This window comes from Stigmatopora argus, chromosome 11 (genome assembly GCF_051989625.1).
Source record: "Stigmatopora argus isolate UIUO_Sarg chromosome 11, RoL_Sarg_1.0, whole genome shotgun sequence".
Lineage (NCBI taxonomy): Eukaryota > Metazoa > Chordata > Actinopteri > Syngnathiformes > Syngnathidae > Stigmatopora > Stigmatopora argus.
Genome location: NC_135397.1, coordinates 8,419,361 through 8,442,152, shown reverse-complemented (window position 1 = coordinate 8,442,152; position 22,792 = coordinate 8,419,361). Strand labels below are relative to the sequence as shown.

Below are 22,792 nucleotides of genomic sequence, written 5' to 3'. Positions count from 1 at the left end.
CTTAAAACTGCCTTCAGGGAAAAATGTGTTAATACCAAACTGTCACTGCATTCTCACAAAAATTTAAACATGGCATATATGAGATTAGGCATTGTGCACTTTATAGTTTTAAATACAATTTGCCATAAAAGTTATTGCAGCGAGAGAAAAGTGATATTAAGAAAGCTTGGAATTGTTTAAAACAGTTTACAAGGCTCAGGAAGTAAATCTTCAGTGATAATTCTCAACATATAATCCATAAAACAAATATGTACAATTTCAAATTTCATGTCACTACAACTTAAACACCCAATTTAAGAAGTAAGTTAAATTTGTTCAAATAAGTAAGTTATATAAGATGAAAAATATCTTATCTGTTGGCCAACTATAATGACGTTCAGTTTTTTTATTCCACTTCATAGCAGGTTCGAGTTCCTTTGAGTCACAGAAGATGGAGAGACCATCTATAAATCTCTTATCTCCCACTAGTCCCAGAACGATTCTAGACGCCCAACAGCTTATGCCAGGAAAACTTTCGGTGAGCGTATATGTACTTGTATTCAACCACTATTACTTCTTATTGCAAAGTCACTAGACCAAATGTGTTTATCCTGCAGGTTAAGCTGTGGTACGACAAAGCGGATCATCAACTAATAGTCAATGTGCTTCAAGCAGTGGAGCTCTCACTTCGGCCTGATGGTCGGCCCAGAAGCCCATACGTCAAAATGTACTTCCTTCCTGATCGCAGGTACAGCTGTCAAATGTTATAGTAAGACATGTTGTGCGAGTCTTTGAACTATATAAATCACTATGAGGGTTCCACAAGGTTCTTAAAAGCACAATGAACCATGGAAACGATTGTTGTACCCACACACATTTTTTTTCGTATATTTGGATCTTTTTAAAATAGTGACAAGAGTAAACGCAGGACAAAAGCAGTAAAGAAGACCTGTGAGCCCAAGTGGAATCAAACATTCGTCTACACTCACATCCATCGTCGGGATTTCCGCAACCATATGCTGGAACTGACAGTGTGGGATCAGCCCAGGTCACCAGAGGAGGATAGCATCTTTATGGGAGAAGTAATAAAAACACAAATACACAGACACTACTAGGGATGTTCCGATCACATATTTTTGAAACCGAATCCAAGTCTAAGTCACCCGATATTGAGAATCTGCCGATACAATGTATTAAAGAAAAATTAAAAACCCAATTCAAATTTAAAATAGTTTTATAGTGTAGAGATTATCACTTGCACAATGCTATTTTAGCCTTAGCTTTTTGTGTCTGCTTCCAATGGGGTCTACTTCTGTAGCCGCCTGTGTTTTGAGCGCTCCTCATTTTACGACGGTGGCGTACTTCAAACAAAAAACACATTTTAAAAACCCGTCTTTTTCACCCAATTACGATCCGCTGAAAGTTTTTTGATCGTGTTTGATTTCCGATCATAACATTGGATCAGGGACATCCCTAAACAGTACTATTTGCTTGTGTTCTTTTATGTCAGAATGTAGAGTAGATATGAGATGTTCATGGACAGTTGTTATTGGACTTATTCAATGTAAAACCCACATTTACACAATTAATGACATGTTATTTAGAGTGAAAACCTTGCCTTGATAGATCCTTATAGAGCTGGAGACAGCCTTGCTGGATGACAAGCCACACTGGTATCCTCTCCAAACGCATGACATCTCATCCATACCGCTCCCCCGACCCTCACCATATCTGCCTCGTCGACACATACACACAGACAACCCTGGCCGGAAGCTACAGCGTAAGTAGTATTGTTGTGTCTATACCTGTACTTGCGTTGTTATGAGTTTTTATGATTATTATGTCTTACTATTATGCTCCGTCAAATGTTTTGTGTGTATCTGTGCACTGGGATGTGGCATTTAAAACCAGTCTTTGCCTTTGTATAAAATGTATATTGTCTGTCGATGTTAATGTTTAACTTTTACATTTCCTCCCTTAATACTTTGTGTGCAGCAATATGTGCATGCCCATTTGTGTTTGTGTGCCTTTGTGTATGTAGGTTCACAGCGTGTAACAGAGCCTGAATTTGAGGGTACAGCAGTAGTTTCTAAAGGTGGGTGGGGATTGTTTCCTCATACTATGAAATGTTTTGATTTTTTTGTTTGGAATGAAATGTCACACAATTTTATGGCACATAAATTGGGCACTCAAGTTTTCACACTACTAAATAGACTGCAATGTTGTAGACTGTATGCTGATCCTGTCAAACATTTTTGCTTTGATGTTACGTTCATAGTGTAGTTAAGTTTTATTTTTACTCTTACTTTTCATCCCTCTGCTGCGAATTGAAATTAGTTCATCACTAGTAGAGGTCCAATTTAATTGAACTTCAAATAGATTGGGCGTTTTCCTGTTGTCAAGGGCTGCCATTGAGTAAAACAGAATCACAGTGATAAATATTTTTTGCAATGTTTTGAAGTTACGATAAATGTATATTTGGAAAATGGACGCTAAATGTAATAATTTGGTCTTGGTATTTGCTTGTTTTCGTTTTGTCTAGCTTTTAACCCCCAAAAGTCTTGGTCTTGTGTGTCCTGGTCTTGAAGGAATTTTGGTCTCAAGCACAACACTACTATGTAGTAGTAGTACAATGACGGCTTGTTGACTGCTCGAACGATATACACTAAAAACTACACTATATAAATCATGATGACTATCTACCTTACTATGGTGATATTTCAATGATACATGGTAATTGTTAATGTCAAAGGATATTCCAGTATATTCCTGTACATCGGTCAAGATATTTGAAGTGATGAGAGTAGCTAAGTTAAATAAACTCATCACATCACGTTTGCATCGTGGTTATAGGTGTAAATGGTGATTGAGTGAAATAGGAATGGATATTTTCCTAGGAGCAATTTGATCGGAACAGTACAAGATTTGTTCATTAAAGTGATGAAAAATCTTGCCATCATGCTGTCAGTCACCTTCCAACTTTTTCTGAAAAGTTCCCTGTTTTTTTTTCCTGTTTTTTTGGGAACACCTTAGATCAACTCCTTCCCAAAGGGAAATGCGAACAAAACTGTTTTGTAAAACAAACCATCTGGTGTGCCTGGTTAGTTCTAAATGGGAAGGAAAAATGGTAAACCCGCTCAAAGAGAAACTAGTGGACCACTGCTAGCTTTGAGGTATTTCATTGTTGGAAATGAAGCCAAGGACCTTGGGATCAAAACAAAGCCCATCAAGGATGCACATATGCCTTCAAGGCTGATCACTCTTTTTATTTCCATTTTTATCTCTCGACAATGTTCTGCTGCAACAACAAATGATGATTTTTTTAATTATTATTTAAAACAACTGGGGAAAATAGCACTCAAAGTTCTATTGAACATTGTATGTTTGCTGCAAACTATCGAGAGATGAGAAAAGAGAGCAATTAGATATATCAGATATTTATATCTGGATCTGATTCACTTGTATGTATACTGTAAATGTCCTAAGTACCAGTCTACAACATTACCAGTTCCCCCTGCTTTGCCCATGTAGTAAATTTTACTCTGTAGTTGGAAGATGAAAAATAATCGCTGCCCATTTTTTAAATATTGTTCATTTACTCACCGATTGTGTCATCATTATTGATATCCAGCAGCAGAGGGACGTGGTAGAGATCGGCAACGAGAGCCAACGTCCACTCTGGAGGTGCCTGATCGGCAAAGGACCCCCTCACATCATATACGTTCCCGCTCAGTATCCCCCCACCGTGAGGATAAGGGATGTATGCGGTCCCGACCAGCCAACGTCCCTGCACAGAGGTGAGAAGATGATTGACGATGATGTTTTTTTTGCATTGTGTTCCTATATATGTAGGAGTGATGGATAAAAAGTGAATTGAATTTGAAAAAATATTTTTTTTTCCTCACGATTTCCTAAAAGTGTTAAATCGAGGGCTTAAGGTTTAGGTCCATTTATAATCGAGGCAAACCCTGTGGTGCATGTCAGTGTGACAAAGGAGGAAAGCAACAAACTGAGCCCATCTCCTAATGAAATGGCCAACTACTCCGGAAATTATTGTGCTGCCATCTCTGCTTTTACAGTATTAGCTAAATGATCCAAGCAAAGTATTGTCTGCAATATTACTTGACCAAGACAGTGACTTAAGTTATTTTCATGTTTGTTTTATACATTAATTGTTACTTTCAGGAGCCTGGACGATGAGCTTTCACACTCAAGGCATTCTCGTTCTCCAACCCGCTACTATGACTCTGGTAGAGTTCACCACAAAGATCAGCAATACCTTGATGATAGGTATTTTTTCTTGAATTTGTATTGTGATACTACTTGTATTTGGAGCAATCCTGACTGCCTTAATGTATACGCCATGTTAGGAAATGGCAAACCACTGGAATGTGTGGCGTGAGTGAATGTCACTGCTGGTGAAAGCTTATTCTATGAGTCAAGCTTGGTTTTATTAGTATTTTGTCTCGCTGTTTTGTTATTGTTGGGTTTCTTTGCACTTTTGATAAGCAAATGTATACTTTTAATTGTTGGCTTAACTCTTGACCATGGTGCGGTGCAGAAGGCCACTCATTAGTTGTTTGTAAAGCTTTACACTGTAACGTGTTTTAGTGAATGTGTGTGTTTGTCTGCGTGTCTGTGTACAGCGTCCTCTCATTCCAATTCACTCGATTCTCCCTTTGCTCTCTTGTTTTGGTATTTTTTGTCGTTGATTTCCTCGTGTGTCATCCGTTCCCATGGTTACCACAGCGCGGTCATCATGATCCACCAATCAATGCGAGGCAAAAGTGCTGAGTGCATCCACTTCAGGTAACTTGTTCACTCATGTCATATTCCATATTCTCTGTTTCTAGGTGTGAATTTCGGATTCAGAACTTGTATGTATTTTTTCCATAAATAGTCCCTTTAGGTTTTAAGGTATCATTCGGAATTACTGAATGCCACCGAGATCAGTTTCCTTTTGTGAATAAAAAGGTAGAATTTAGCAGTTAAAGTCGAGCAAAGTCGTTTTCAATGTGATATTAACCTGAAACAACAATATCCCAGGCAGGAAAAAAGGACACAGTAATTGCATATAACCATTGGTATTTAGTAGAAATTCTGTCAGAAAAGTCGCTCATTAATAATGGTGATTATTATTATTAATAGGTTGCAAAACACTGATTTGAAATAGTAATGTGTTAACTTATACTGTTTTGCAATGCTCTCTGTAATCCACAAGAGAGCACTACAGGACGACTCTTGTTATTACAGTCAGTGGCTAAAATATTGTTTTACAGTACTGGTTTTTCCTCTTTACTACTTTATACTGGAACAATAAGAAGAACCAACAGAGATCATGTTTAAAAACTTTTCAAATTTAGTCAAATCAATATTTCCATCCATCCATCCACATGACATCATTTTCCCTTGAAGGCATGTGCTACTACTTAGATTTACCATTTTGTGCCTCCAACCAGACTTTTGTTTTTTCAAGTAAACTTTATGTTTGTCCATTGTTTATCTCTTTGTGGTTGACTTCCTGTCTCTCCTCTCCATCCTCCTCTCCCATTGGATGGTATGTTGTGCTGTGATGCCTCTAGTGATCTTCAGCCGTCTCTGGAAAGGGTTAGGAGTGCTAGCACCAACTGTCTGACTCCAGATAATCATGTCCCCTCACCTGAGTTGGAAAGGTACCATGCTTTGTATCCACCATCCTCCTCTAGTGTTGCGCTAATCTTTGGCATTGCTCCCTTGCACTCCTCCGATTTAATTAAAAACAACAACAACTAGTATATAGTATATATTTTGCTTGACCCTCACTACACCTCATTCCTTAAATGATTTGAATGATTCTGTTAAACAACTTAGAGTTGCACTTGCAACTGGTGAAATTCTATTTGCGGCACACCTTCTTTTGCTCTGCCACACTTCACCAGTCCCACACTTCCTCGTACTTATGTCCTCTCAATTCAGTTTTCAGCAGAGGTTGACATGAAGTAATTTAGCTTTTGTGCACTCCGTCACCATAACCAGTATAATCTCTCTGCTTTCGGAGACTGAATTGTTCATCTTGCCTGTATTGCCACAATCAACATAATCGTCATGTCAAGTATCCACAGTGTCAACTCGGAATGTTTCATGTTTACATCATAACCATGTATTGAGTGCCTCTGTCTGCAGTATAAAAGATGAAAAATATTTGAGTGCTAGGTGTTTTAAATCAGTGAAATAGAAATATTCCACAAACTGATCGGAAAAGTGATGTAAATGAAGTTTAATTGCTACTATAATGCATTTTTACATCAATGCAAGCAACAAGGATTTGTAAAATATTAAATATAGTGTTAAATTAATATCTGCGACAATCTCCCACCAACCTCTACCTATGATGGGTGTGGTGGGTCTATTCAGTTCCTGAACATTTACATTATTTATTTAAAGCATGATTGTTTAGTTTTGCTCTTATACTGTCCATATGTGAAACCATTCACCTTAAATGATAAGCATTGTTTTCACTTATTGACATTGAACAAGACTTTATCAGACTTCTTTTTTTGTTTGATTCTATTTTAAGTGCTAATGGCGTGGCAAAATTCCATTAGATAGATGGCACTCTGTATTTAGACCTGCAAATATTAGGCAAAAACTATAATCCATTTTTTCAGTCAAGTTATATTTTTCCCTGTGTACGTCATAGAAAATCTATGTCCAATTCACTGCCCCGGAGACGTCCTCCCAGTCCTAGGATTTTTATCCAGCATGCTTCCCCCGAAGATGACAGGTATCCTGTTGTGGACACGTGGCCTCTGTTTTTGACTCTTGAGCCTTGATACCACTGAGTACCAATACAAAGCAATTGATATCCTGCTAATTAATCAGCTACATATTTATTTCACCCACCCTTATTCTGTTTTTATCTCTCAAATTGCAACGTGTGGGTTCAAGTCAATTTTCTTCAGGAGTAATCAGGTGTCAAGCTGTACCTGTGTGTAAGAGTGTTTGTGTATTTGAAACCATAGGATGAGATTACGCTATTCCTTTGCAGGCTCTCTCTTATGCTAAATCCCAGGTACTCTGTGGTTATGACTTTGACACAGTGACTGTGGCATACAAAGTGGAACTTGTTAGAATTGCAAGTCAGTAAAATGACAAGTTCCACACTGATTGTCACTCACATTGTGCAAAAGTTGTGCTTTTGTGTGTGTTGCTGGTCTCTTTGCCAATATTGGTGGTTGTGGATCACATTCCTGGTTGTGGACATTGTGGATATTGTCTTGCTGGGTTTGTATTGTTCCCTCCCCTTCTAATCTTCTGTTAGCACTATTTTCGAACTTGTAGTACAGCTTGGGCTGCTTTGGTGTTAAATGCCGCACTGTTGCATTTGCTTCTTGCAGTGATACATCATTTTTCTGTTTAGTTGTTGGTCTTGTTGTGAGAATTGCATTTGCAGCTTCTATGTGCTCAACCTTTTGTCTAAGACCTAGTGGGCAGTTTGGTTTCGAACTCTGAGTGGCACTAAGTGTTGAGGTGGGTCATCATCATGATGGTCATTGATAAACTGGAGCCCATTCCAGCTGACTAGACTGGTCAACTACATGGACACACCTAATTTTTCACTGTACTACAATGAAGTTGTTTGACACCATGCTGTATTTTGACAAACCAATCCCAAACTTTCTCACAATTATTTACTTTTTGATGTTTTTGTCTGTTTTGTATACGTATGGCTCTGTCACATAGTGGCTGTACACTACTATAAATAATTCTGTGTTTTATTTTTGCTCAATTTTATGACCAATCACCCCTTGCTTCCCCTACAGCTTATGTTTTCCCCACTTCTTTCCCTCAATGTTTTTGTTGTAATTGTTTCAAGTGATATCTAGTATACTTTTTTTTAAAACGAGTGTTACATTTTTCAGAGCAAGATGTTTTAGATTCAGTGTATTTTGTTGCTGTGTTTATTCTTAGGACTTAGCCTCTCAAATGATCTGTTCCTCTGTTTGTTCCCCCTTTTACCTGTAATTTAATAATAGGGGCCACCACCAAGGTGCTACACCTCTATCATCTTCACTGGCATCCTCTTCATCTCGCAAAGTGAGGCAGCTCCCACAACTCCCCCCCAAGAGCAACAGTGTAGAACAAGGTATACAGTAACATGTTTATGCATGCCTTCTACCAAATGGTACATGGTCTAGTAGCACAGACCAAATAAGAAATGACCAGTAAGAATGGCAAAAATATCATCATAAAATCCATATGGTAGACATCTTGCACAATACAAGAGCTCCCCTCAGTGATCTAATTTTAGACTTCTGTTGTGCTTGTGTCCAGCCCTGGTAGCAGAGGAGCGAGTCCGTCAACTCCAAATGAGAGTTCACTCAAACCGGATGTCAGCTGCCAGTAGCTCCAGCCAGCAGGACCTGGATAGAGCCCTCAAGAACAAACGGGAGGTGGGTCTGCAGTTGCCTTGGCAGGTGCAGGTTTACATGTTTTGGCCTAAGGTTTATTATTATAGGACTAGGGATACTCTATGAAAATGTGCAGTTTATAAATTGACTGAGTGACTGATACAGAAAATTTAATCATGAAAAAATGTTAACCCATAAAGACTTGACATCCAGATACGTTGTAAATGGGCATCACATTTTGGGTCATATAAGCTACTACATATGTACATACATACCCTAACGGTTAGGGCCTAAAGTTTATTGTGAATGAATCAGATGTTGATTAAAATGAAATTGTTAAAACTAAAATGATTGAAAACAGAAAAACATTTTGGTTTTAGACCCCGATAATGATGTAACACTAGTTTTTTTTATTTCATAATATTTTAATCATTGCCTACCACTGACAATGATAGATGTCCAATTCTATTTTTAAAACAGCTGTGAGTGCTCATCTTTCAATAGATTGGACGTCTGGCTTCGTCACTGGCAGCTAATGAATTAAATGGGTGCCATACAAAGGTTTAACACTGCCCTGGACACCCACAACATCTGGGAGTTCACTGATTAATCCAAAAAGTTAGAACTGTGTCACTCATCCATTCTTGAGCACACAGTGACAGTCATGCATTCCCACACATATTCATTCTCACCTGAGGGTATTCAATGATGATGGAATGAATTTCATTCCTGTGAACCACTACACACTATCATCATTTGTATGATGTATCTTTACTGTAGCTCTTCAAGGACCACAGGGCGAGTAGTGAGAATGCCTCCCATAAGTCATCAGACAGTGATGTCAGTGACGTATCAGCCATCTCTCGAACCAGCAGTGCCTCCCGGATTAGTAGCACCAGCTACATGTCCATCCAGTCAGAGAGACCCAGAGGACGCTTCAGGTACATACATTATAGAAAGCGTCTTTTCAAGCATCTGTTGGCCGTCACTTTTATGAGGCTTGCCTCTGTGGATAATTCATTCTTGCAATTGTGTGATGTGATGGATTTTGTAAAAATCAATCAGTCGAGCCATGCGTGCGACGGGTCGCCACATCATGAAGAGCACCAGTGTGAGTGGCGAGATATATGGCATGGAGCATGCAGATGGCAGCCAATCTGACACCGCCCTGGGGAGCTTGGGAAGTGGGATCAAAAAGCGACGTTCCAGCCTCAGCCAACGTGTTGTTGCCATTCTGCCATCGAGGCGCAGTCGGAGTACCTCGCAACTCAGCCAGACAGGTCAGAGACAACCCCAAAACATCTTTCACCAACAGTCCATATGAACAAATTGGTGCTTAAGTCCTGCATACCTGTTATTTATCTGTCTTTATTTAGTTTGTACAATTTTTCTGTGTTTTCTGTTGCTTTTACTCTCAAATATTACACACTTATACATACATATACATACTTTGTACATACACTGATAATGCATGCAGGTTTGAAATATTCTTCAATAGAGCACATTAGTGCTACATCTTCCACGTCCCGTGATGCGCTCTGTTCTCTTACATTCGTGCACTACCTGTACTGTACCTGTTGTCTTTAGAATGTAAGATGAGCAAACATTCAAATACGTTTATCTGTGTTTTTAGTGCTTTGTTTTTTTGTGGTTGTTTATTTGTTTTGTATGTGTTATTTCAGAGGCGGCTGGTAAGGTGGTGGACAGACAGAAAGGTAAACAAATTAGACAGAGAGTGTAGAATTAAATAGATCAGGTATAGTTGTGCGAAAAACAGATTCATAAGTCACATCTTTGTACTACTTGGCAGTTTTACCCACAAGAGCCTAGTACCCACAAAAGCTATCCATTGTTTGTTCATGTGTGAGAATTGAACGAAATCCACAAAATCAGCAGGTGTTTCATAAGTAGCAGGTTGTTTCTGGATATATTTTACATACAATTAACTACAAGAAAAATATTTATTGGAGATTTAGCAGAACATAGTTTTGTCAGTACTTCTAGGCCTTCCTGACCTCTGTCTTTAGCACGCTTCCTTATTTCAATCCCTCCATCATTATTGTGGTATTCCGATAATCTGGGAAGTCAGAAATGTCCTACCTCAGATGAAGTTAAAATATTAGACAAAGTGATTCAGGGCTGGTATAAAAATTCCAATTAATTTCCGTCATAATTGTATTTTTAGATAATATCATATTGTGTTGTGTGAAAAAGTGTTGACAGCCCTTGTGAGTGTTAAGTGGGATATTTTTAACTTCCCAGAAGTCTTAGGATAGAGCTCCCAGTTTTGAATTGGTTCAGTTCTTGAAGATTCCAATGAATTATCGTTTTTTGCAACATTGTTTGCATTTCCACCTCTTTTATATTGTTTTAACTACTGGGTGATTCAAATTTCAAAAGATAGCTTTTAGAAAGGGCTGAACCAATTATCTAGAATGGGAACTGTGCTTGACTGCATGATATACATTACATTTATCCTGAATTAACACCTTTTAAAAATGAGTGAACTGATTATACCTTGGTAGTAGAGACTCTTACTTCATCATAGAGGATCCTATTATCAAGCTTGCTGAACATATCATCCCTTAATATCCACATTAAAAAAGCCAAAAGTATTCATGTTTAAACTACTGTACTTTCCGTACGATCTATTAAACTTTTAAGATGACACTTTACTCACTCGGAATGGCACATGGAAATAGTGTAAAAGAAACCATTTTCTTGTTTTCTGCAGAGGCGCCAACGAGTAAGAAGGTGGCCAAAGCTGGAAGCAGTAGTATCCAAAGGAGTGTGGAAACTGGGATGGCAGTGGAGTACCCAAGAGGAGGGTCAGCCATGAACCGTCAGGCCAGTCGAGAATCCACTGATGGCAGCATGAACAGTTACAGCTCTGAGGGAAAGTAAGTACATTACAGTTGTTAAACAATGTATGTGAACCCTGGCTTTTTGCATTCATTGGTCACACATTGTTGTCTCACTGTCGCCTTCATAAAAAAAATATTGACAATCTGTAAAAGATTACAACCAGATTCTTCACCTAATGAAAACATTGAATCTTGACTCATTGGATGCCTTTGACGGCCATATATGTTCAAACCATTAGAACCATTTGCCTTTCACCCTCACAATTTAAAGGGATTGGACGTATAAAACACACTGAAAGTTCTGAGGGGAGAGTTTATTCATACGTAGCCCAATACATGTTGAACTTTGACTAATACCTGTCTCTATGTATCAGTCTTATCTTCTCAGGGAGAAGGTTGGGTGTTGACAGCCAGTTCAGCGACTTCTTGGGCGGTTTGGGACCCGGTCAGCTGGTTGGGCGACAAACACTGGCAACACCTGCAATGGGTAACAAATATTGAGTCCAGTTCCCTAATAGAACATACATTGAACGCATATACGCTTGTGTTTTACCGGGGATTGTCCATGTTTTTCCACATTTACAGGTGATGTTCAAATCGGTTTGATGGATAAGAAAGGACAGTTGGAGGTGGAGGTGATCAGGGCACGAGGCCTTACCCCCAAACCAGGCTCCAAATCCCTCCCAGGTTGCCAATATTTCCTTCATCCCTTCTTCTTCATTGCAACACCCCTTTCTTTCAGCACCCTACCATATTCACATTTTCTACAATTTCATGCTTTTATCCCCCATTTTTAAAAATCCCTCTAACCCCATGTCTGCATCAACAGCTCCCTACGTCAAGGTGTACCTGCTGGATAATGGAAGTTGTAAAGCCAAAAAGAAAACTAAGATTGCACGAAAGACCCTGGAGCCTCTGTACCAGCAGCATCTGCTATTTGACGAGAGTCCCCAGGGCAAGGTGCTTCAGGTAATCTCCAGAGTGTCTTTGCGTGCACGTACGTGTGTATGGTATGGATTGGAACAATTTCTCATTGTAGATTTAAAGGAGCAATATTTAAGACTGGTTGGCTAACAATGGTACTCCAACCAGGATCAAAATATTGAAGCGCATAACTTCCCTGCCCCTTTAGGTTGCCAGATAAGCACTTTGCTACTGCGTTATCATACCATAATCAGAAAAGACAGGTTAAGAAGCTACACATTAATGTCAGCAACGTGCAGCATGTGTAGTCCACAACATATGTATAATACAACATACTAAAGTAAAAAATAGAGATATTTTCATAAAACTTGAAAATGATGAATAATTCAAGTGCAAATCTTTCACAGTGCTCCTTTAAAAATGGGAAAGACCTTGCCACATTGTTCAAGAAATTGTACTTCTTTTTTTCGATGAAGACTTTGAAAATCATATCTTCTTTTTTTCATTCCCAACAGTCCCTAGATTTTCTGTTGGACTGTGGTTTGTGTTTTTTGTTTTATGTTTTCATCTGTGTACTGTCAACATTGTCTCATTGGCACCACCCCTTTGTCCCCTTAGGTCCCCTCCTTGCTTGTGTAAATATTCTCTTTTAGTAATAGTTACATAAAATAAATGTATTCCAGGAAATTTCAACTCTTTGGTCAGAAAATCATATCTGCAGTACACTCCCAAATATTTGTCCACCAGCATACTCAAAAAAGTATTTGTTGATTTCGTTTACTTTACTGTAAATATTTCTGCTTGAAAATGTGTCTTTTATAAAGGTAGTCCATATTAGTATGACTTACAAAAAGTAAGTCAAAACAAGAGTTTATTCACTCCTTTTCCATAATGTTCATTTACAAAAATACATTTTTAACCAACAGAATAATTTCTAATTTAAGTAGCTAAAAAATACCTTTTTTGCGGTTATGTTTTTTTATTCTGTCAATTTTTTCGTTCAGTTTGATCAGTTGTTGTTTTGTCTCAACCTTTTGGTGCTGTGTTTGTCTCAGTGTCGTAGTTTTGTTTTATTCTGTTTAACTATGTTCCAAATACAGTGATACCTTGACTTATGATAGGGTCATTATCTCATTCCTTTTCCAGTGATGAGAATTCTCATCAAGTCGTTTTTTTATTTAATAGAGGATCTAAAAAAAACCTCATTGAAGAATCACAGTCAAAATTATATCCAGTTGTAATAACTCAAATTGGCCAACAGCAGGCAGTGATGCACTGTTTTATATTAAAAAATAAACCCTGTTTATAAGTGCATATTAAATTGAAGGTCCTCTGTGTATTGAACAATTTGGAATTTCACTGACATATTATCCTCCGGATTACGTTCATCCCATCCTTATTTATATTGTTTAATAGATTATTATTTAGTTTTCATAAAAGATTCCCAAATTATATTTCAGCTAGTGATTGGATATGCATGGGATCTAAGTTGCACATGAAAAAAGCCAAGGTACCACAGTATACATTAATGGTTTAGAAATCATCTTCTTTGTATGTGTGCTTTTGCCCACATCAGGGGTGTCCAAACTATTCCACAATAGGGTTCAGGTTTTCTTTCCATGTGACCCAGCATCTAACTGATGTGGTTTCTACTGAAACAAGCAGTGCCTGTCTGTAATCACTTCTAAGACACCAGATTGGTTAAAATGTATCTTCTTCATGGGCTGGAATGAAAACCTGCACCCACTGCGATCGGTTCGGACACCTATTTCCTACACCAAACTACCCTGTAGTGACTTTGCTACTCTCTCCTATAGGTGATAGTGTGGGGGGACTATGGAAGATTGGACCACAAATGTTTTATGGGTGTAGCACAGATCTTACTGGAAGATTTGGACCTATCGAGCACGGTGATCGGATGGTACAAACTCTTTCCACCTTCCTCGTTGGTAGATCCCACTCTAGCTCCACTCACGGGACTGGCGTCTCAGACATCATTGGACAGCTCAGGACCACCCCCGGGTGTTCGGTCTTAGTGACCGTGATGACGTCAAGCGTCCAAAATCCCTTAAATGACAAAATTGAGGAACCTAACTAATGGACTACTGTGGAGCGTAGGTCGCCACCGGGACAAGAAACCCTTGGTCTACTAATAAATAGCCAGATGGATTAACAGGGAGGAAGAATGTTAGGGAGGGAGAAGACGGGAAAGAACAAGCCAATCAAAGCTTACTTGGGAGTCTGACAATCATTTCTCTCACCTTCTTTATCTACTTGAGCCTTTTCTTTGCAAACCGTTGCTTTTGTATGTTCCTCTGAGCTTGAGTTTTTTTTTCGTCCACCTTGATTAGCAAATCGCTTTTATGTAACTATTTTTGTGTATCCGATCAAAGCCCTTCACTAGTCAGAAGCGCTATAAACACTTAGGGGAGTTGCCAATGATTCAAACCGACACACCTTCATTCAGATGAATGGCTGCACTAGATTGGCATTGCCAAGGTAACATTGGAAGTGTAGCAGAGCACGAGAGGCTGCTGTTTGGCATGGTTTTGTCATCTCTTTATGTTAAAGAAGCCTGTGCACACAAACACACGCCCCTATACTTGTTCAACATGAATGCAAGCACAACAAAAGCTTGAGTCCTTTATTATGATGGAGACGAAAAGGTTTTGCTCTTTGTCCAAACAAATGAAAAAGAGGCCAAATATATCATGTGCTTTGCATATTTTTTTGTTCGTTTTTCATAGTTCTTTGTTTAGATCAGAATTTAGAAATATATCATTAGGTAAAACTTCATGTTTTTTTAGCTAAGGTCACAATCAGTTTCATTTCTCAGAAGTATTTCCCCCACAACTCCACTACTTCCTTTTACATTGTATAAGAAAGCAGCATGATCTTAAGACTTCATGTCCTAATGCCCCGCTATGTAATAGGTTGTTACTTTATTTTAATTTGCTTCTCTTTTTTTGTTCTATTTTATAAAGGTCAATAAAAGTAGAATTAATTATTTTTTTAAAAAAGGGAAAAAAAACGGTGTTAGTTGCACATAATTTTAGGCCAGCTTGTCTGTTGCATGTTCTTGTACAGTTTGCTTGTACTGAATATGAATACAAATGGAGAAAAGCAAGCCATCCCCCTCCCAATGACACGAACGGACGGATGAGGGCGGACGAGCTACTTCACCCAGGCCACAGCTTCCAATCTGGGTTGAAATATCTATGTCAGGAATTCTTTTTACATTAAATTCTCTTTGTAATTTATTTTCCCTTTCAGCCCGTTGAATGACAGTGCTGTTCTGTAGTATGCAGCATACCTGAGACCCCGGTGATGATGAGGATGTAACCGTAATGTCAGTTTGTCGGGCTCCAGACCAATAGAGAATGTGTGGAAAAAACAGTTTCATGTATATGAAGTACTTTTAAAAGTTTGAGAGAAATTATAAAGATAGAGATATATATGAATATAGAAAAAAAGTGTGTCTGCCTGTCTCCAAAACACACGTGCACACCTTGTATATAGCAAATAAGATATTAACAAGAGAAATGTCAGTGACACACAAACATTCCTGTTTTATTTTATTTTATTTTATTTTATTTTATTTTTTACGAAGAAAGGAATGCGCACCCTTGTGCTTAGCTGAAACTGCTGAGCGGTACTGCAAGCCACAGGGGGCGTGTAGAGGGCCTTTCTTACCCCACTTCAAGTTAAGAAAAGGCGTAGAAAGCCTTTGTTAACCTTTGTTTTTCATTTCACGGACTCCCCTCCTCTTGTTTATGACTATGTGTTTGGACGAGACTTCTAAAGCCAATGAAGAATCTAATTTTACACATACCCCTGTTGGAAATGTTTGCGTTGAAAGTCTTGGCAGTGTGGCCGACTGCACTTTCCTTTGTCAGTATTGCCCCACAAATACTGATTGTTTACAGCTCATGGCTCCCCTAACCCAAAAACCACGATGTGAGACGAAAGATGAAGTGTTCACTGCAACAGCTCTTGTTTGTATAACAGATGTGGCTCTACTGACATGTATGTTTTATATTCAAAGAGTTCATTTTTATGATTTACAAATAAAAGACTGTGCAGAAGAAGATATATTTTCTTCCCAAGGAAGACCCCTCATTTTTACCATGTAGCAACTCTTCTTGTTATTTGGGCTCTTTAAGTGGCTTCTGGAATTGTACAGCAAGTAACTTCCCTTCAGCCATAACCTCCTAAAACCTGGTGGACTAGCCGTTTTGGGTCATATAAGCCACAATATTAACTTTTGTGTGGCATGGATGATATTTTTTATAAATCAATAGAATAGTGATTTGCCCTATAAAGGGTAAAAGGTCTTGGGTGTGAAACAAGTAAATATCTATTTTCTCTGTAAAGGTTTGAAGGTCTTGAGAGCCAACTTTTGAATAGCTCTCCATTGTAGAAACCAATGTATATTCTTAAAGTGAGGTACTGGGTGTGAACTGCATTTGGGCCTTCTAATTTGGCAAGTTAACAATTTTTTACAGATATTTTAACAGATTTTTAACCTAAAATACACCACTGAAGAGACTTTTTGAGCAAAATTTCTAACGTTGAGTTTTAGGAAACTTTTGACTGGTTAAAAGTCAACTCTGAAAATAACAACATTTTATTTCATCCATCATCATAGTTATATTAATTGGAGCTTTGTACGCTGCCAGAGTGTGATTAAAAAGCCAGCAGGAATTCACTGCAAATGATTCAAATCAGGTGACTGAGAGCATCAAAATGTAAACTACATCTCCTGTTGTGCAAAGCATGTCAACAGCCACAGTGTTGCTACGGCATACTAATCAAGGTATGCAATGATTCTTGAGAACATCAGGAAGCTGTGATACCCTTATACATTGTTTCAGCGTGGACTTTTTAGCACCTGTTTTTGAAAATGAACACCACAAAACATAGGGCATAGACGGCAAGGTAGTAATTCTTCCAATGTTTGCTGCCCAATAAATTTGAAAACTTTCACATCTCCATGGTAATGAATTCACTTTACAATGCAACGATGAAAAAAATCAATGCAAAGGAGCTGAAGTTACTGATATCACTGGCCATGTGAGTCCGTGAACATCCTCGACAGCAGTTTTATGGCAGAGCAATCATCAGTCTCCTAGAGGGGAACAGCTTGATGGCTTGCGAGATGAAAGATTGGCTCACTGTGTCACCTCCACCCACTCTGGACCTCCATCTTCTAAAGTTCCAGGCTGAAAAGATGCTTAAAAGCTCTTTATTGCCACCCCGTGGTGTGATTGCTAGACACTACTGGTTCAAGTGACTATCAATTTTCCCACCTATTGGATTATAAAATACAAACCTTTGGAGAAATACATTGCAGCAACAACAGCAACAAAAATTGCACCAAGATATGATTACTAATTCGATTTACTACTAAATAATGCACACAATCTGGCCGCTCAGACCATAAATATGTTTAAAGAAAAACGTTGTAGTTACTCTTCTACAGGAATGCATGAATGTTTGCTCGAAATAAAAACAGTAATCGTTGAAATTGTATAATCTTCCTGAGGTGACTTCCTTGTGGTATAAATTTGGGTTATCCAAATGAAAAATCAGCAACCACCAACACCTAAATTGTAATTACATTTATTGAAGGACTGTTGATGAGAAATAGAATATATTTCCCTAAATAAAAATGTAAGTTTAATACACCCTTATGGAACAGTACATAGACCATTCGGATTTTATTTTAAAAGAAAATATTTGCAAGGCCTAGTGTGAATCTTTTTGTACATCCTGTTCATAATCCTTCACTTTTGTGAGTCCTACTTTACATGAGGAAATATTGATGATGACTTTCAGCATTATACATTTGCAATATGGAAATATTATTACATATTGCACTTCAAATTTGTATACTATATTAATGGTTTAAATTTGTCAGAAAGGCAGTAGTATAGAAATACGATGCATCATCATCATCGTCATCTTCATCATCATCATATACGTGCTTTATTTTCAGAAGCGTAGATGAAAAGATATGTTACAAGATTTGAAACATTTCAGAACAATGAATATTTCTCGATAATTAAAACAGAGCGTTTTTGTCTTGCAAAAGACCATTTTAATACAAAGAATGGAATCTGAGTATATGCAACGTTCCTAATGTAGATGAACTAAATCGTGGAATTTTATTTATTCCTTATACTTAGTTTAAGCTTCCATCAAGAAAACTTTTCGGAGCTCTCCTGGCCCTGTCATAATTATCCCCATGTTATCATTTAGAACCATATTCCTTGCTATATTTATGATTTACAGTACATATCTCCATCACATTTTCTCCCAAAAATCCAATCCACTGTTTGTCGCGCTGACGATTGTTTTAGGGGACGCACATGTGTAAACAAACATTAAGAGTGTAACCTATAATTGGTCAATTATGATAATAATAGGTCCTCTTGGTCTCTAGAGATGTGCTACATGAACACACAAGTCGGGGAGTCAGATGGCATTAGACGCAGGGACTTTGCCAGTAATGGAGGCTTTCTGGTTAAGAGGCAGACTGAAACAGAAGGGTGTCATGTCAGATTAGATTTGTTATTTCCCCCCTTGGTGTTAATGGTTTGAAAGGCCCCCTAGTTTGCTTCAGAGCCCATTAGAAAGTGGCGGCCGTGATACAGCCGTCATTACCGCGCTGTTCCCCCGCACCGCCGCTTAATCTAATTAGATAGCCTGGCTCCTGCCTTTTGGGGGGGTTTGGGGGTTCTTTCTATTGATATTCATTAAAAATACATGATTTATCACTAAGCTCTCTAAGGTACTACCAGGCGCCGCATTTCAAATGTAGAAACAATGTTTTTTGGACTTCTGCAGCAAAGAAGGATTTTTAAATATTATATATTTATTATTAATATATGTTAAAGCTACATATGACATTATTATTATTTTATCATGAATAATAACATTATTAAATGCACTGATAGTTACAATTGAGTAACCACCACCGAAATGTCTACAGGTGTAGTGTTATTTTAGTCATGCTTTTATATTTGTGGCAACATATGAACAGAGCTTTTTCCACAAATAGAACATTTACGTCACATTTATGTACTAATACCATACTTTACCAGGAGATCTGATTCATGTCCAAGTCTTGAGCTGCATTCAATGAAAATGTATCCTTGAAAAAGGGGGTAAAGCCATATTTGGGGTATGCAAAGATAACATGTATTTTAAGAATTTTAATAACTTTTTGGACGCTTAATTACAGGATGAAACTTCTATTTAGGGCCCTTGATATCGCGTCGATGCTCCCGGCACGACTGGAGCGCCCTTCTCTTACACTATCGGTATATGGTCGCTAGAGAGAGCTCGAGTCCATGTTTTCAGCCGTTAAAAGCTGTAACAGTAGTGAAGCTACCGCTGTATTCTTTAACAGTATAACTTATCGATACACACTCGTGTGTCTGAGTGTGTATATATATCTCTCTCTATATATATCAATGTATATATGTGTATATGTACATGTATATATATATGTATATATATGTATACATATATATATACATGTATGTGTGTGTATATATATATATATATATATATATATATATATATATATATATATACATGTATGTGTGTATATATATATATATATATATATATATATATATATATATATATATATATATATATATATATAAATAGGTGACATGGTCGTAAAAAGTACATTCAATTAAATGCACCATTTAATATACAATAAAAATATATATAAAAATGTTTTAAACTTAAATGACTCACCTCACATTATCTGAGCCGTATGCCACCATTTAATTCCCACCGTGTTAAACATGAGCAAACACTTTGCTGCCTTTATAGATCTCTTTAACTGTATGCTCCAGTGGTGGGCTCTATACTCGCAACACAAAGGTCCCAGGCGTGTCATTCCCCCTCGTCATTCATCTTCATAACAACCAGTTAGTGTAAAATTAACAACGACTTAACTAACGGCGGCCATAAACGTGCCCGTGCATTAGAGGCAGATGGATGGTGGTGATGAGGTTGGCCTGGGACTTAATAGCGAGAGTTGGTTGTCTTCAATTCTTTGGGGGTGATGTTCTGTGGCCCCCGTGCAAGATAACGAGATGCTCTTTTAATGTGTCCGTTTTGTGATGGAAGTCACTTTGAAGTGTCTTGAAAATGAGTTGAAATCAGAAAGAGCTCCAATTGCAACCTGCATGAAGGAACTGGGAATGTCCTCGACTCGGAAGTTGCAGTAGGAGTGTGGGGGTCTGCTAAAGTAGGAGTGTAGGGGTCTGGTAATTTGGTCTATAGCTGCGTAATCCCACCTGATTTCATCTAATACCACCGGGCAGATGCAGCGACGTGTGCGCACATCCCACAACGTGATAATAGTTGGCTGTAAAATCCACCCTGCCCCCGTTTTTGCAAATCTTTTTAGGATAGCTGAAAATTGAGGTGCGCTGGTGCCCGGGTGCGTGTGCGCACGTGTGTGTTTGTGTCCATGAACACGAAATTCGTTGCTAAAGCGCAAGACTGGGTGTGACAGGGATTTGAAGCTCTGCATAAAAATTAAGAGGGCACCTGGAAGAAAATGGAGGGGAAAAGTAACTTCAACCCATTGCTTGAGGCTCTTTTCCAAACCATGTGGACGATAAATATCATTATAATAGAGTTGTGTTCAAACCTCACAAAACCATCTAAAGTTTGGTATTCGGGCTTTTTTAGATTTATTATTATTAACCTTATTTGACAAGAGTTGTGTTAAAATCGGACCAAATATAGGTTATTTGGACCTAAAAATTTCCAAACCATTTTGGTGCATGAAATGAACCTAAATAGGATAGTTTTTAATACAACTCCTTTTACAAAACTAATTTCCATTTTAACTTTTAATTTAAAGACCCCTAAAACTCGCCTTTACTTCTTGTTTTGGGGGGGATTTCAAAACAATATATAGGCAGCGACCCCAAAGACCGAGAGGGAAAAAAATGAAGGTGCAAAGAAGAGCTTAGAGAGAGGTGGGGGTGTCTATGTGGGGCTGATTTATCTCTGGGGCCCCCTGGTCATTTCCATATATTGAAATGCGCCCCCAGTTACTCAATTTCCCCGGAGCTGTCGTGCGTGCAGAGGAAGGCGCCCGTGTGACCGTCATCGGTCTGATGCTCTGTTGTCTCTGCGCTCTTTTCAGTATCAAAGCCCCCCTTCCCCCTCCCAATACACACACGCGACTACATCTCTGAATTATACCTTAACATGTTGTTCTTCTCAACTAAACTGCAGAACTTTTCCCATTATCTAACACTAAAACGTGGTTTTAGTTTGGCAAAAACTGTCTGGAAAAATGCATGATGGTTTTTGGGGGGTACAACTTTAACATGCAAACACGCGTGCGTGTCCGGCAAAGATTCCATTGCAACACGGCGTTGTAAAGTCTGATTTATGTTGAGCAGCGCGTTTCCAATTTCCATATAGAGACAAACCCGAGCGCTCTCTGTTCGTGCGGTGGAGATTCTGGAAAGTGGCAGGTGAGGATGAACAGAGGATTTTTTAAAGCAAAACAGATGGAGCAAGTGTGGTAAGAGGTGAAGGTCGGATTTGGGAAGCTGTAAAATGATGCCCCCTGAAAACTAATTGGTTTAATTTGGATGTTTTTGCGGGCTTGTAGCCATTTAAACGAGAGCCAGATTTTTACAAATTGCCATGAAGAAAATATAAATATACCTAATGCAAAGGTTATGCTCGTAATAATATCTGGAAATTGTTATAATTAATAAAGCTGGGCGCACACAGATCTGCTTTCTGGGGCAGTCGCGCTCGACGGCAAAACTTTCAAATCTCCCAAATACAAAGATTATAGTTGAAATAATGCAGAGCCATCTTTTTTTCAATAATGCATCATGCAAGGGGAAAAAAATCAAATGATATGTGTTTAGCTGATGTGCTCACGAGTGAGGCAAAAGCCATTATTTGCGAAAAGATTGATATCTAGAATGTTACCCCTTTTCCTGATAACATCTTATTTTGTCCTATATCACAAATTGATGCACATCCAAAAATGTTCGCTCTAATAAATGAAATGAGCTCCAACTATTGCTTTGCACCCCCTCGTTAGTTTGGTTTGGGCAACTCTAACATGTTGACTGTACTCTTTATAAAGCATTCATCATCTCACCTTATGGATGCGATTTAGTATATATCACTGCTGAAAAGAATCAAATAAAGCATGCAGACTTTTTTTAGACAACGATGTTCCGGACAGGGATGATCCTGCAGCCTGCATTTCCGACATGCACTGGCTTGCGCGTGTGCCGACCTGTCCCGTGCAAGCCATGCGAGCAGGTTGCAACTTGCAAAATATTTCACTCACTGGTCATGCATTTCCCCGCTTGACGTTGGACCTCCTCCGCCACTCCTCCGGCGACTCGCGCTCTCTCTCTCCCCTTGTCTTTCCCTCTGTCTCTCGCCCATCACCCCCGAGCCCCCTCCTCCTCATCCTCCTGGCCTGCCTCCCCACACCACACCACCACCACCGCCACCCCCTCCGTATTAAGTGCGCGTCCTCTTCGGTCAGTGAGGGAATCTTCGGGCTCACGCATTGAGAGCCACTCCGAGCTTCCTCCGCCAACCTGCGCAGTGGTC

The 22,792-nt window shown here is 38.7% G+C and overlaps 1 protein-coding gene and 1 long non-coding RNA gene across 26 annotated transcripts in view; one reads left to right on the top strand and one right to left on the bottom strand.

Moving 5' to 3' along the window:
• Window positions 1–16,249, top strand: part of rims1a (regulating synaptic membrane exocytosis 1a) — a 33,128-nt gene extending 16,879 nt beyond the window's left edge. Inside the window, exons 12-31 of one of the 25 annotated variants that reach the window (XM_077614143.1) lie at window positions 405–517; window positions 597–727; window positions 890–1,061; window positions 1,606–1,759; window positions 2,021–2,074; window positions 3,611–3,776; window positions 4,165–4,269; window positions 4,729–4,788; window positions 5,562–5,651; window positions 6,659–6,742; window positions 7,995–8,104; window positions 8,293–8,411; window positions 9,150–9,310; window positions 9,435–9,649; window positions 10,052–10,084; window positions 11,104–11,269; window positions 11,608–11,720; window positions 11,819–11,920; window positions 12,063–12,202; window positions 13,975–16,249. In XM_077614143.1, the coding sequence (XP_077470269.1) occupies window positions 405–517; window positions 597–727; window positions 890–1,061; window positions 1,606–1,759; window positions 2,021–2,074; window positions 3,611–3,776; window positions 4,165–4,269; window positions 4,729–4,788; window positions 5,562–5,651; window positions 6,659–6,742; window positions 7,995–8,104; window positions 8,293–8,411; window positions 9,150–9,310; window positions 9,435–9,649; window positions 10,052–10,084; window positions 11,104–11,269; window positions 11,608–11,720; window positions 11,819–11,920; window positions 12,063–12,202; window positions 13,975–14,193 (2,507 nt within the window). In that variant the 3' untranslated portion in view covers window positions 14,194–16,249. Of the gene's footprint in view, window positions 1–380; window positions 518–596; window positions 728–889; window positions 1,062–1,605; window positions 1,760–2,020; window positions 2,075–3,610; window positions 3,777–4,164; window positions 4,270–4,728; window positions 4,789–5,561; window positions 5,652–6,658; window positions 6,743–7,994; window positions 8,105–8,292; window positions 8,412–9,149; window positions 9,311–9,434; window positions 9,650–10,051; window positions 10,085–11,103; window positions 11,270–11,607; window positions 11,721–11,818; window positions 11,921–12,062; window positions 12,203–13,974 lie in introns of all 25 variants that reach the window. The other 24 variants (XM_077614137.1, XM_077614139.1, XM_077614138.1 and 21 more) reach the window with 24 other exon arrangements.
• Window positions 9,718–12,327, bottom strand: LOC144085126 (uncharacterized). Its single transcript, XR_013304025.1, has 2 exons — window positions 11,591–12,327; window positions 9,718–11,259 (listed from the first exon to the last, which is right to left on the bottom strand). It is a non-coding gene; the product is annotated as an uncharacterized LOC144085126 (long non-coding RNA).
• Window positions 16,250–22,792: the final 6,543 nt, after the last annotated feature.